Source organism: Bacillus rossius, chromosome 14, assembly GCF_032445375.1.
Source record: "Bacillus rossius redtenbacheri isolate Brsri chromosome 14, Brsri_v3, whole genome shotgun sequence".
Classification (NCBI taxonomy): domain Eukaryota; kingdom Metazoa; phylum Arthropoda; class Insecta; order Phasmatodea; family Bacillidae; genus Bacillus; species Bacillus rossius.
The window spans coordinates 9,509,321-9,523,533 of NC_086341.1; the positions used below are offsets into that span (position 1 = coordinate 9,509,321).

At 34.6% G+C, this 14,213-nt stretch overlaps 1 protein-coding gene and 1 long non-coding RNA gene across 2 annotated transcripts in view; one reads left to right on the forward strand and one right to left on the reverse strand.

Annotated features, from left to right (window-relative positions):
* Nucleotides 1-14,213, forward strand: part of LOC134539114 (thioester-containing protein 1 allele S1-like) — a 131,661-nt gene that overhangs the window by 113,860 nt on the left and 3,588 nt on the right. The window contains exons 27-28 of the mRNA XM_063380853.1: nt 10,325-10,496; nt 12,870-12,975. Coding sequence (XP_063236923.1) covers nt 10,325-10,496; nt 12,870-12,975 — 278 coding nt within the window. The remainder of the gene's footprint in view (nt 1-10,324; nt 10,497-12,869; nt 12,976-14,213) is intronic.
* LOC134539116 (uncharacterized) lies at nt 1,287-5,522 on the reverse strand. Its single transcript, XR_010076264.1, has 2 exons — nt 3,268-5,522; nt 1,287-3,187 (listed from the first exon to the last, which is right to left on the reverse strand). It is a non-coding gene; the product is annotated as an uncharacterized LOC134539116 (long non-coding RNA).

A 14,213-nucleotide genomic window follows, 5' to 3' on the forward strand; every position in this document is an offset into this window, starting at 1 on the left:
CCTACATGTCACCCCTTATGAAGCTCTGTATCTGGATAGATCGGTGGCGATCGACCCGCTCTATATGCCCAAATTTGACAAAGAAACCGATTACGAAGAACTACCCACAGGCAGTGAGGTAGAACATCTGATCAACAGTCGCCTACAGTCTGAGGCACAAGCAAGGCAAAGAAGGAAGAAGGCTTCGAAAGTCAAGCAATTTAACATAGGAGAGCTCGTATTATGCAGGAGTGCAAGTGTGAGCAAGAAATGGGACAAAGTCACCAAGAAGTTGTTCTTGCTGTTCAAGGGACCCTATGTGGTCACAGACAGGATACATAACAACTGCTATGAGTTGGCAGACCCTGCCACCAACCACAGCATAGGCAGGTATAACCTAACCCAGCTAAGGGCCTACCACAAGCCTATGGTCCCACAGTAACAAGTGTTATTTGCTTGTGTCAGCTACTACAATAGTGTTTAATGGTTTTTTTTTCTTGGGGAATTAAGTAACAATATAAGTGCACATGTTACCTACACTGCGCAGTCCTATGTAATCAAGGAATTGCACATCAAGCACTGTAAGTGTGTGAAGCTAAATGTTTTGTGTCCAAGTCAGGACCTGTGCTAGCCAAGGTTGTACGGTATGCTGTATTTGTTAGTGTAAGGAAATGCACTAGTCTGGTTGCCTGATGAGCTTAAAACCAGTGTGTTGTCTCGTGACGGTCTAAGACAAAGGCTCTGCCGCACTGGGATTTGTTGTACAGCACTAACCTAGGGTTATTATGGTACCGTAATGTATGGCTATGGCATAACCTAAATGGGTATGAAGCTTCGGTGACACATGTGAGCAGGACTAGATGTCTACTAACAGTGTAATCATGTTGTTTACTCTGAAGAAAAAAAAAAAAAACCTACTGATCCACTATAGTGTGAGCTAACCAACCTAACAAGAGTGACTACTATGTGTTAATTTTTTTTCGCCGACCAGCTGTGTGACTCCTAAGCAGTACATGCACATTGCATACTACAAGCACAAGAACACTTGCAACTACTAAGCCATGCACACTCTAACTGCTAGTTACCTGCAGATATGATACTCCTTCTCGTAGCACTCTGAGCCTTAGCTTGTTGCTGGATCACCCACAAAGCTATCTTATTTATAAAAAAAAAAAAAAAAAAAAAAAAATATTTAATAATATTTTGAAATTTAAAAAAAAAAAAAAAAAAAAAAAAATTATGGAAGCTTGATATGAAGAAATTTGTGTGATTTATTTTGCTCTATCAGAATGAAGAGAAAAAAAAACTGCACTGGAACTAATTTATTTTGGAATTTGATTTTATAAATTATGGGCACAAATTAATTTTATGAACTCCGAATATTATTTTGATGTGTAACACATAATTCGAAGCACTGTCATCTTGAGGATCACACTGTCACGCGAGTGACGTCACTGTTGTTCAGCAGCACATGATGATGTGATTGTCTTCTGAGTTGTTATCCACAGTAGCAAGGAACACTGGTGTTGCGAGAGAAAGTCCGCTCTTATGCTGCCCAGTTGTTGAAGGAAGTCACTGTAACAGAATTGTGACAAATGTATAAAAGTGCAAGAAATTTTTATATGTCAGGGTAAATAGGTGTAACACCTGACTGGAAGATCATGAACATTCTTGAAATGATATGAGACTCCGCATCAGCCAGTAGCTGACAGCCTACCTAACAAGACAACAGCATTCTGCAAGTAATCTACTGTGCAGCTGTGTCCAGAGTAAGATAGTGAGAGACTGTAAACCACCAGCTGAAAACCTCACCATACTCAAGAAAAAACACTGAAATTGTCCAAGACTGCATCTGAATTATTATTCATCTGTAGAACACTATGTAATAATTTTAGGCTTGGATAATAATAATATCTGTCAAGATATCATAAGAACTGATAAGGTTATGAAATATGTGTAACAAACTGTAAAATAATAATGACTGTTGCATCATAAGAAATGATGATATTCAATTATGTATAACTTTAATTATGTATATAATTTTTCAACTGGTTAATCTTGTGTGTAAATATTTTTCTTGTGTTATGTTATTTAATAATCTCTTAATATGTTGTAAGAAATTGTAATAATACTGATAATTGCATTAGTAGTCAACTAATTTACTCAGTAAATCACAGGTTAAATGCTGTGTTGAAACCATTGTAAATATGAATAATATTTTTTTTTGTGGAATAAAATTCCAATCATAATACTGTTATGTAGCAGTAAAATAGGCTGAATAGCAATTGTATGCTACATTATCATGATATCTAATGAGGATAATTACAAAAAAAAAAAAAAAATGGTGTAAATCAACACTGATAATTATTGATATGGTAATTACAAGTTGTAAACAAAACCAGAAAACTAATATAAGGTTATACCACTGACAGACTAGTCAACCAATAAGTAAACTAGCAGTACAATTGTGTAAATATTGTGTTCCTATGATAATCCACAATTATAGCATTACTTTGATGTTGAATAATTAATAAGATTTTATCTTATTGTTGCAATGTATAGTATATTATTAATACGTCAATAATGACAACTAGAATTTATTTTCTTTAAACAATTTCCTATTTCTCGTAACGAATATAATTTTTTTTTGATTAAGTAATTAATTTTCGTAAAAGTGATTAAATCTTTCCTGGTTATTTACACCAATCCTACTGTGAGAGCGACTTCAAGCAGCAACCAGTCAGCACAGAACATTGTTATGTTTACTGTTAAAGTGAGTTATGGAAACGCGATATACTAGATACACACCTGTCGTGTGCATAGTGCGGAAATAACCACGAGTGTAGAACACGGAAATATACTTAGCGGTGCGATGACGGAGCTGGCCTTGCTCCTACTAGACATTAGGTTGACGCCACGTATGCTGACACAGCGGCGTCAGCATGAGACCTCCGTCTATTCCCCGTTGATACCATCCCTGGTCAAGGGCTGGGACAGCCCACGGGCCACCTGGAGAGCCGAGCCCGGCACTGTAGCGGACATCGTCAGGACCCGCCACTGTCAGCCACTAGTTCTCACGAGCGCAGGTCACCCGACACGGTACATCCTGTTGCCGTGATCAGTAGCCGACACCCCCCTGCGGTGGCGTGGAGGTATCGTTATCGCCTGCCCAGTTGTGTGGCAGCACACCACGACGCTGTGGTGAATCCTGGAGAACCACTGAGTGTTATTATTGGTGCACCTGACACTACCTAGCCGAGCACTACACTCAACTGTAAGTAAACCTACCAGTGCTATGTTCCTGCTTGATGTTCTTCACCATCCCAACACCCTATCAACAGCACGACTACGAGACGACGGAGTTTTCGCGCCATTTCCGGAGCGCGAAGCAGCGAGGTGTCTACTGCGAGACGGCTGACACGAGACTGAACAGTCACGCCACGCCTCGGCCGCCGGTTGATCGCTGATTAGCGCGCCACCCAACCCCCACCTCCTTGCCAATTCTCAACCGTCGCTTCGAGTAACGGTCGCACCTGCTGTGTGTGAGAGAGACAGATGGGTTAATAATAAACCGGCGATCTTATGCTTTGTGCTCGCTTCGTTTTATGATTATCCCATGGGACAGCATCTGTACTATTACATGGTAATAGCACAGACATCTTCGTGTTTATTAAGATATCTGCTATGAATGTTTAGTAAATATTTCGCCTTATGACAACCATAAACTTTTCATCTGTGGAACTTTAATAATATTAATATTTTTTTCTTTCATCTGCATTGTTGTAATTTTCGTTAATTTTTTTACCGTTTATTTTTTATTCTGACCATCTGTTTAATTTGTAAATTCAATTAATTTTATTCTAGTTCCTTACCGTATTGTTGTAACCAAAGGCCATGAAAGGATGTTATGAACCATATATATTGGGTATACACGTATCTCAGCCACACAGGAACAGGAAGTAACTTAAAAAAGTGTGATTTTTGGCGTTACTACGTGTAGGCTAAGGCCTGACGCCTGAACAATTAAAATTATTAAAAATATGAGTTTAGGGTATCGTCGGTTGTGTACATTAATGAAATTGTTACAACTAAATATCTTAACGAACTGTAAGTAATATTTACTTGGATTTAAAGCAGTTATGCCAAGTATAAGCCAATTTAAGAATTGCTTAGCTAGGGACGCCATAATTAAGCAGTGTCGCCATTGTTCAAGGCTTAAGCGGCCAGTATAAATTTGCTTACATGCTTATAAATACGTGAGATTTCTAGCCAAACAAACTATATTGTTGCAAAAGTTGATAAAACTGAACTTCAATTAGATGGTGTATATAACATAATATAAAGAGAAGTAATTCTACTTAGACACCCAGAAGTCCTACTTTTAAGATAATCGTACTCCCGCTGAACTAAAGCCGTGTAATTCTATTTAAAATAGAATTTAATTTGATATTAAACTCTCTAATTTTTAACTCACTTTGAAATCATTTGATTTATGAACGATATAAATTTTGAAACAACTACTGGACTTAATTAAATCACTTTTGAACTTTTGGGTGTGATCTGTGCCAACATACATCCTAAGACATTTGAACTGCAAATAATCTCCAGGAAAGATTTGTCACAATATAAATTAAGAATTTTTAAGTAAATTCATATTTTATTGTTGAGTATTAAAATTGTTATAACTCCACCAACCTTAAATTCTTATACACACTTGGAAAGGATGAATATATACATTTCTTATAATATTTTCAAACTTACAAAAGATTCCTAATTATATCGTTGAATAATATTGTTAATTTTCATATGTATCAAGAGTCAGGTTCAGGTTATGTATGTCAGTGTATGTTTATTATTGAAAGTGTTGCTGTGTTATGTTTACTATCTATGGTTCAAACTATTAAACTTCAGATTTTTCACCACTCTTTAAATAATCAATTTCCTATCCACATAATATACAAATTTCTTACTCCATAATTAAAATACTATATATTTCCATAGTAAACTACAGATTGGATTCGTCAGTTGTTACCGTCTACTATTGTTTATTTGTTAGAGCATTGTTTCTAAGGTTTTTATGCAATGTTATATTATTAAGTTTACGAAGGTATCAACAACACAGTACCTACACTTTTTTCCTCCACCCTGTACTGCCTTCTCTCCCTACTTCAACAATAAATTAAAGAAAGAGAGAGATAGAATTATTAGTGTAACAAAGGGAGGTGCAGAACACCCTGTTTACAAATTTCCGCTCCATTCACGAAATTACTCCTACCAAAAGTTGTATGCCGACAGCTAAGATGTTACACATCTTGTACATCAACTAACACAGTAAAAAACCATGTTATCTTCACAAACAAGTACACTCGCCTGACAGGTAACTTTATCAAAGTTTTTAGTTTGACAGCAAAAAATTCTTCCATTCCGAGAAAAATATTGGTAAATGGTTGGCTAGCCTAGTTCTCAGGAAAACAAAGCACTTAATAAATTAAAAATAACTTTTCTACACAATGACAGCTTAACGTGTCACATGAATTTTTGTTAAAAACATGCACTTTCCCATGATTATATGTAAGAAACTTCTTAAAAGTATTACATAGTACGTACATACATTATGTTAATAGGTCAAGTTCCAAAATTATTTTAAATTATGCTAAAAAAAACTTTTTTTTTCCTGAGAGAACTTCTTAAAGAATTTCACCATTTTAATTTAATAAGCATGTGGTGTATTCTAATTCTGGTTAGCACGGCCAGAGAAAATATTGTCCCATCTGAAGTATATTTAAGGCATTGAGAGTTAATAGGAGTCCCAAGTGTCCTTGTGCTACAAGGCTGACCTACATACTTCCACTGAGTACATCTCTGCTGTTTCCACTGGCAAGCACAAAACTTCGATTTTTGTAAGGTTACTTTTGAAAATTATTGTACCAATGTGCACATTTTTATGCACCAGAGTACAGAACAATGTAATTCCTATGGGTCAATCCCAACCCTCCCGGTTCCAAAAAAAAAATCCCTAAAACTTAGAACTAAAATAAATCTGGACAAATAACGCCTGCACCTGACTTTGAAGTCGTTTAAAATTTGTTTGTAAGAATTTTTTATTTTTATTATTTAATTTTTAGTGCTGCTATACTGTGTGTAGCTTTTTTTTTTTAAATTTTAATTCTTCAAAAATAATTAGACGAAACAAAAGTTTTGGTACTGATTTTTAAGGACGTTTGAAATGTGTTAAAATAGCTTTCTCAGGGGCTAGTCTTTTTCAAAATTTCAGATCTCCTTGTAACTGGAAGGTATTACATATTACGTACTCCCCCCCCCCCCCCCCGGCCCAAACCACAAAAATTGGAAGGTAGGTCTGCCACAGGACAAAGTGTTTTGCTATTTCTGATTTAATATTAAAAAAAAAAAATTAATGATTACTTTATAAAATAAACCCTTTGGCAATTTTTTAGAAAATTGTTTATAACACAAATTTTGGAAAAAAATAATTACTTATTACTGTAGTGACATACTTTTCTTTTCTTGATAAATTGGGAGAAATATATCTCAATAAATTTTGTTAGCAAAAATACAAAAAAAAAAAAAATCTGCAACAAGTCACTTTATGCACTCCCACAAACTTATTTCACAGGATGGGATGTCAAACAGCAATAAATTCAGTATTAATTTAAAATGTACAAAAATATTACACACATACATTCTTTACATACTTGCAAATGCATTAAACAATGTTCACAAGTCAGGCTACTGCGAGTTAAAACCCTTGAGATGCTAAGGGATGTGTATATTTTCATGAGAACTTTTTTTTTCAACACTGAAGACATTCCAGACGGACTTAGTGAAGTTTGGTGCCATTCCGACAAACATTTATAATATCAGCTGGCCATTAATTAAAAATTTTCAAAATTACTCAAATGTTTGATGCTTTTCGAACAGTCAAATAAATGGTGAGTGGGGCTTAGTTCTGACAAAGATTTCAGGCAAAATGTAGTGATAAAAAAAAACATGTTCACAGAATCAAGGTGAGACAAGGATTATAATAAAATACAATCAGGAGGTAGAATATTGAACTGAATGAGGTTAAATAACACCACAGTTTTTGATATGAATCAATATTTGAGAGTCTAATGAACGTGTGATAAGTATAAGTGAAATGATTGTACTTGTCAAAAGAATAAAAATTAAGGTTATTGTTTATAAAGAAATAAACACAGAATATTTGTGATATTAATTACAATTTCTAAACGTTTGGCATTACAGTACACCCATACAGTTGTAGAGGATGAACTTGAATATAAGATGCCATGAGATATACTAAGATTTCTGCAACTTCCAATATAAGGTCATTGAAAATAAGATAATCTAAACTGTAGGTTGTCCTTGAACATAAAGACATTTAAAAATCAAGACAATTGATCATTCAACACCAATTATAAATTGTTAAACTTTTAACATGGTTAAGTTTTTTTAGTCTCCAAAAGAACAAGGGACTTTCAAAGTGTAACACAGGAGCAAAACAGACAGGGCTACAGCAGGAACATACAAAAATTAAAACAATATAGATAAAAAATTCAGATTTTAACACATTTGTAATTTGTTTCCATAATATATTAAGTCACCTTTTATTTGACAACAGTACTCTGGGCCATTTTTTTTTCTAATTCAAATTCCACTTTTTATAATATGAACTTGACAAAAACGGACTGCGCATTAACCTTCAAAATGTCATATTTGATTATACTAGATTGTTGTTTTTCTTATTCAAAGAAATATCACATTCAATTCCACCAATCTGTTTTGTGACTACATCACAGAAATAAATCGAAAAAAAGTACTGGTGAATATCAAGACTGGTTGTTACAATAACTGGAATCACCTTTTAAAGTGAATTGAAGTACCTGAAGTCAGGGTGTCTGTCCAGAAATTCCCAGTGTGGCAAACCAATGAAATAAAATTAAATAACATTTTCTTACTACTTTTTTTTTTACATAATTTTTATACATAATATACAAAAAATAACATAACATAAAATAGAACTATCATTTACAGATGTGTAACAATATTTGTGTTAGAAAGTTAAAACCTCTTCAGAGATAATTTCCACATAATTTAAGCAAACAGTCTCCAACTACAGTTTATATTTAGTGCAAGACAATAAACTAATGTGAGGCATCAAATAAAAATGGAAATGCAAGTTAGCAAAGGTTGCTGTGACTTCTAGCAACTTTTTTGTTAACTTTGGGTCTTTTTTGTGACTTTCATAACCAGTCTTAGTTTTTTAAAATTTTTTCATGTCTTTTGAGACCTATATACTCTGCTAGTGGTAATTGTGAGAACATTCCACTAGGGCTACCGACTAGATGCAAGATTTTACTGTTTTATTTTTGATTTAATTTAGTTTTTATAACAGAAGATTTCAGTGTCACTGTTTTTATTTTTACAAAAACTGTAATAAAAATAGTGTTATTTGTATGCTGCATTTTTATGATAAAATGATTTGCAATAAACTGGTCTAAAACCAACACATTCAGAACATAAAATGAATTGGCGAGCATTTGCGATTTAAAAGTGATTGAATAAGATATGCACAGTAAAACAAATGAAATTAATTTTTCTGATCCATGCACTTTGGTACAATTTTTGTAAGGATATAATGACATTCCTTGAATTTTTAACATTAAAAAATCACTTTTTTTTTTTTAGATTTAAATTAATTTTGTTAAATGCTGTTTTTATTCCATGATATAACTTGCATTGCAGTATTATGCGGTGAATTGAGATGCTTTTCTGCGTTATTTCGGTTTAATCACAATCTACATAAAGAAAATTGCAAATGTTCATTCATTCAAAATCTTAAATCTACAAAAGTTCTTCCCAAATTTTTAATAATATTGACACAACGCTGCATTCGAATACACATTTGTTTTTATGTACCTATGTCACACCTGTGACAGGTAAAAAAGATAGATAAAAATATAAATAGATAAAAACATGGATTTTTAATATTTTCATTGCTGTAGTGTGACTGTATAGATATACAGTAGAACCCTGATATGTTTTTTTTTTTCTGATTTATAGCATCATATTTGCAAAGTCCCAACATTATCCCCATACGGACAATGTATTTATTTCCTCATAAAACATTTCACAAATAGTGCATTTTCTACTTATAATGTTTGCTTTATAAATCTTAGTAAATGAAAAAAAAAGAAGTTTTTAAACCCTAACTATTTAAACACTTATTCTATATGTGAAGTTTAACATGTTAAAAGCAGTTTAACATGTTAAAAGCTTTACTTTGTACTTTACGTGCATTTTTGTTTACAATCACTGCTGCACCGTATGTGTAGATTGTTCAAAAAGGATTGCAGGCAAAAACCAAATGTAAGTGCGCCAGAACACTAGTGCTGCACGTTAGTGCTGGCTAACGCAGTGTACTCAATACATCGAAGGTACATAACGATCGCAGTTAAGTACCTGTTGGCAAAAAATTTACAAATCCTTCCGTCCCTCGATTTGTTTACACAGCTTGATGGGTCGGTTGGCAGAAAGTTCAAACGACGACAAGTAATAATTCAATTGACATTTCCTGCTTACGATGGGTTTTCCCCCCCTCCTTATGCCCCCTTGAAAAACATTATAACGGGGTTCTACTGTATATAGATATAGATGTCTAAAGGTAAGATATAGAGGGAGACAGAGATAGAGAGAGAGAGAATTAGAGATAGATATATAGAAATAGTGAGAGAGAGACAGGGAGAGCGATAAAGAATTAGAGAGAGATGGAGAATTAGAAAGAGAGATGGAGAATTAGAGAGAGAGATAGAGAATTAGAGAGTGAGAGATAGAGAATTGGAGAGAGGGATAAGAGAATTAAAGAGTGAGATAGAGAATTAGAGAGAGATAAAGAATTAGAGATATATATAGAGAATTAGAGAGATGTATAGAGAATTAGAGAGATATAGAATTAGAGATATATATATCGAGAATTAGAGATATATATAGAGAATTAGAGAGATATAGAGAATTAGAGAGATATATATCGAAAATTAGAGATATATAGATAATTAGAGAGATATAGAATTAGAGATATATATAGAGAATTAGAGAGAGGGATAGAGAATTAGAGAGAGATATATAGAGAATTAGAGAGGAATAGAGAATTAGAGAGGAATAGAGAATTAGAGAGATATATAGAGAATTAGAGAGAGGGATAGAGAATTAGAGAGAGGGATAGAGAATTAGAGAGATATATATAGAGAATTAGAGAGAGATATATAGAGAATCAGAGAGAGATAGAGAATTAGAGAGAGAGATGCATGCGTACCAACACACGTCGCAGGTGGACGAGGCGGCAGCCCCCGGTGAGCGCGGCCGCCGTGCTGGAGGTGCAGCTGCCCACCGGCTACGGCCTGCTCGAGTCGGAGGCCGTCGCCCTGGTGGCCTCGGGGGCCCACCCCACCCTGCGCGACGCCCGGTCCGTGCCGGGCAGGACCATCTGGTTCTTCGACCACGTGAGCGCGGCCATTCCGGCACCGGTTCTCGCAGCTCACCTCACCATTCACTGCTAACGACGTCGGTTTAAGAGGCCACTCCAGTGTTTCAGGGGCACTACGCAACCCGCGTTAACCTCACAAGATTCAATGCTATTTTTCATTTTGCTTGTAACTAATTAACTAATATAGATTTCGAAATGACGCTTGCTTGATATGCAAGACAACAATGCTCTTATCAAAGCCCCTTTCCTTCGAAAACGTGCATAAATTATGGTTCAAACCTAGACAATACACTCATGCATATTAGTGAAGATTAGTACAAAACCATAATTTATGCACGTTTTTGAAGAAAGGGGCTTTGATAAGAGCATCGTTGTCTTACATATCAAGCAAGCATCATTTCGAACTCTATATTAGTTAATAAGTTATAAGCAGAATGAAAATAGCATTGAATCTTATGAGGTTAACGCGGGGTATTGCATAGTGCCCCTGAAACACTGGAGTGGCCTCTTAAGTTTGTTTTACACACACACATTGGAACATTGCTATAATGTGTGCAATTATAATTTATTCATTCTTTATAGCACCTAACTGTTCTACTTTCTACTCAGCTGAATAATATGCTCTCATTGGATATAATCATTTATTCTAGTGATGTGTAAAAAAAACCTTTTTCAAATAAAAGTCTATAATTTGATTATTAAAAAGGTTGACTCAAATACAAACTAGATCCAGACCAAGATATCAACTACCAAGAAATTTAAGTACTGGAAAAAAACAAAAATGATTTTTAAAATGTACGTACATTTACATGTTTCGGGTTGTAGAAATTTATTTTTTGTGTCAAAAATATTCCTAGAAGTTCTGAAGAAGAAAAAAAAAAATTTCAAAGCATTCTAGCTGCTGGCAGAATTTGTTTTGTAGTCTGTGTTAAAAGATAAATAATGTAGTCCTTGTCAACTGCACAGCTATATTTTGCTCTTTCCTTAATAGCTGTTTAGTTCAATGGTTTATACTATGCAGAAATATATCCGACACTTGAGTTTTCAGCCAATGTTTGTATGATTCCATCCCACATTTCAGCAGCAGCTCTGGTGAGAAAAGCAAGCTTTCAGGTATAGTTTACCATGTGCTTAACCAGAATGTGCTACTGGCAAGTCATGTAGTTTGCTAATCATGGCAGACATACTATAGTAAACAAAAGTCGGGAATCACGCAAATACGTTAAATCATTGTTTTAATAATAAAGAATTTTAAGTTTATGATTTTTTTTTTTAAGTCTTATTGGAACTGAAATATATCTGTGTTTGTAAAAATATTATTTTGTAACTCAGGAATGGTATGCCTAAGCCCTTTTATGTAAACAATTCCGTGAATGTTTTTAACACTTTAATTTAATTTTAGGTTGTTTTGTCTAAATTTAATTCAAACATTTAATTAAAACTACTTCAAAATTTATTTATCATATATTAATACTGTAAATTTAATTTAATGGGAGCAACATCTTAGTTAAAATAGTTGGGTCAACAAGCATATGTACTCACATGTTTGGAAAACAAATTGTTTTGATTAACATGCTCTTGTTGGAAAAAAAGTATTTAGTAATTAGCGATGTTTCTATGATTTGTTTTCCTGGAAGAAATTAGGGCATTACTTAAAGAGGCAGGTGTAAAGTTCACTTTATACCATCATCTCAACACCCACAGTCAAAGAGATCAGTATAACATAGTGTTGTAAAAACCTGGCCTTTAAAAAAAAATCAGTTTTTTTGTTTAAACCAGGTTTTTAGATTTGAACCAAGTTTTTTATTACTTTTTTAATTTCTATGCTCAAATAAAAGCTATACAACATCCCACTTTCTGCTACTCATGTTGAACCAGAAAAGTTATAACATCAAAGAACTGAAGTCCAGCAAATCTGCACATCTGACGGACTTGACCACAGAAAGAGTATTTCCCCACAGGAGGAGGATTCTCCATAGAATGGGTGTTTCCCACAGAAAGGAGAATTGCAGTACAGTTGAGATTTCCCACTGAATAGGAATTAGGTGTATAATATTTTTTTTTTTTTAATTTTAGAGGATTACTTAGCTGGGTATTATTTACAACTTATTCTGATAATTCAAATACTAAGATCTTGATAAGTATATACATTTTTTTTTGTTTCTGTATATCACAAGAAACATTAATGACCAGACTACGGTTGTTATTAGAGCGGAATTAAACCTTTCATTAGAAAAATGAAGATATTCTATTTAAAATATAATTTAAAAACATTTTTTTTTTTACAAAAACCAATTGTTTTTAACCCTATTTTAAAACCACTGTGTTTTAAATCAGCCAGCCTTGGTACATCACCATCAAATCATTTGACAAGTTATTTACTCCACAGATACCACCAGACTGGACGTGTTTCAACCACACGGTGCGGAGGTGGTTTCCCGTCGCCAACATGACGCAACACCGGCAGGCGCTCCTGTACGAGGCTCACGCCAGAGGTTAGGCGGCTCCCAAGGCCACTGATTGGTGATTACGCGTGGGTTGCGCTTACCGAAATTTCAACGCGTCTCGTGCCCAAACGTTTGAGCGGCTGTAGCCATACTATTTAACACGCACATCGAGAATTTTCATGCTTACTAGGAAGGTAATGTAAGTTGAGAAAAATTACGATGCATAGTTAAAAGAGACCTGAAAAATTTTAGATCTCCATAAACTCCAAAAATATTGTGATATGTCATGCTTCAAAGTTTTAAGTGCAATATTCTAAGTTCTCTCATCTTGAAATTAATTCCTACATGTACAGATAGGCTCTCATTTAACAAATGTTCACAACTTTCTTGTCACAGTATCTCGATAATGGTGCATCGTGGCAGTAAAAAAAAAAGTACATAAAGTTCTACAGAATTTTCCCACCTCTAATTTTATTGGAACATCTCTTCTTGCCCTGCTATGTCACTGTTTTGTACTTCTTCCACTCCGATTCCCAGAAGTTCAACCTCCATTTTTATAGCTGTCGGCTACAGGAAAAATTACAAGCTCTGCCTGAACTGCAACCCTTATAGGGACAGGATTACACGGTGCACAGTGATAAAACCGAAATAACTCTGAAAAGCAAAGCATGTCAATGCACCTTACAACACTGAAAATGTATGTTTACTATGCTGTCATTTGACTGATGACTAAATTTAACATTGTCAGAATTTTTCTGCACATTAGAATTAAATGCAGTAAGATAAGATATTTTTAGAGATGGGTCGAGTCTTGGTTTATCGAGTCGAGCCGAGCCGAGTTGGGTCAGATTGACTCGACTCGAAAACCGAGTCACATATTTTATCAAGTTCGAGACTCGAAACACGTTTCGAGTTAAGTACCAGCATCGTGACATTATAGCACTTTATTATAGGTTGTCTTAACGTTTTCGCCAAATCATTAATACAGCAAGAAATGATAATGACCTTTAAACAAAACAAATCCCGTGCAAACCTAACCTTGCCCGCTACCGTGCTACGGCGCTATAATAGGTACAAGTGCAACTAAACCTAGGCCTACTTTCATTTATGAACGTGACGTCGTAACGTGATTTTGTCGATAGTGGCGACAGTTTATAGGACAAAATTATGTCACATGACCATTTTATATAAAGAAAATACTTGGAAAACAGCGTGCACTGTTTTCATTTTGTTTTTCATCCTGTGCTTACTTCAAATACGGTATCGCATTTGTTTACAAAATACGT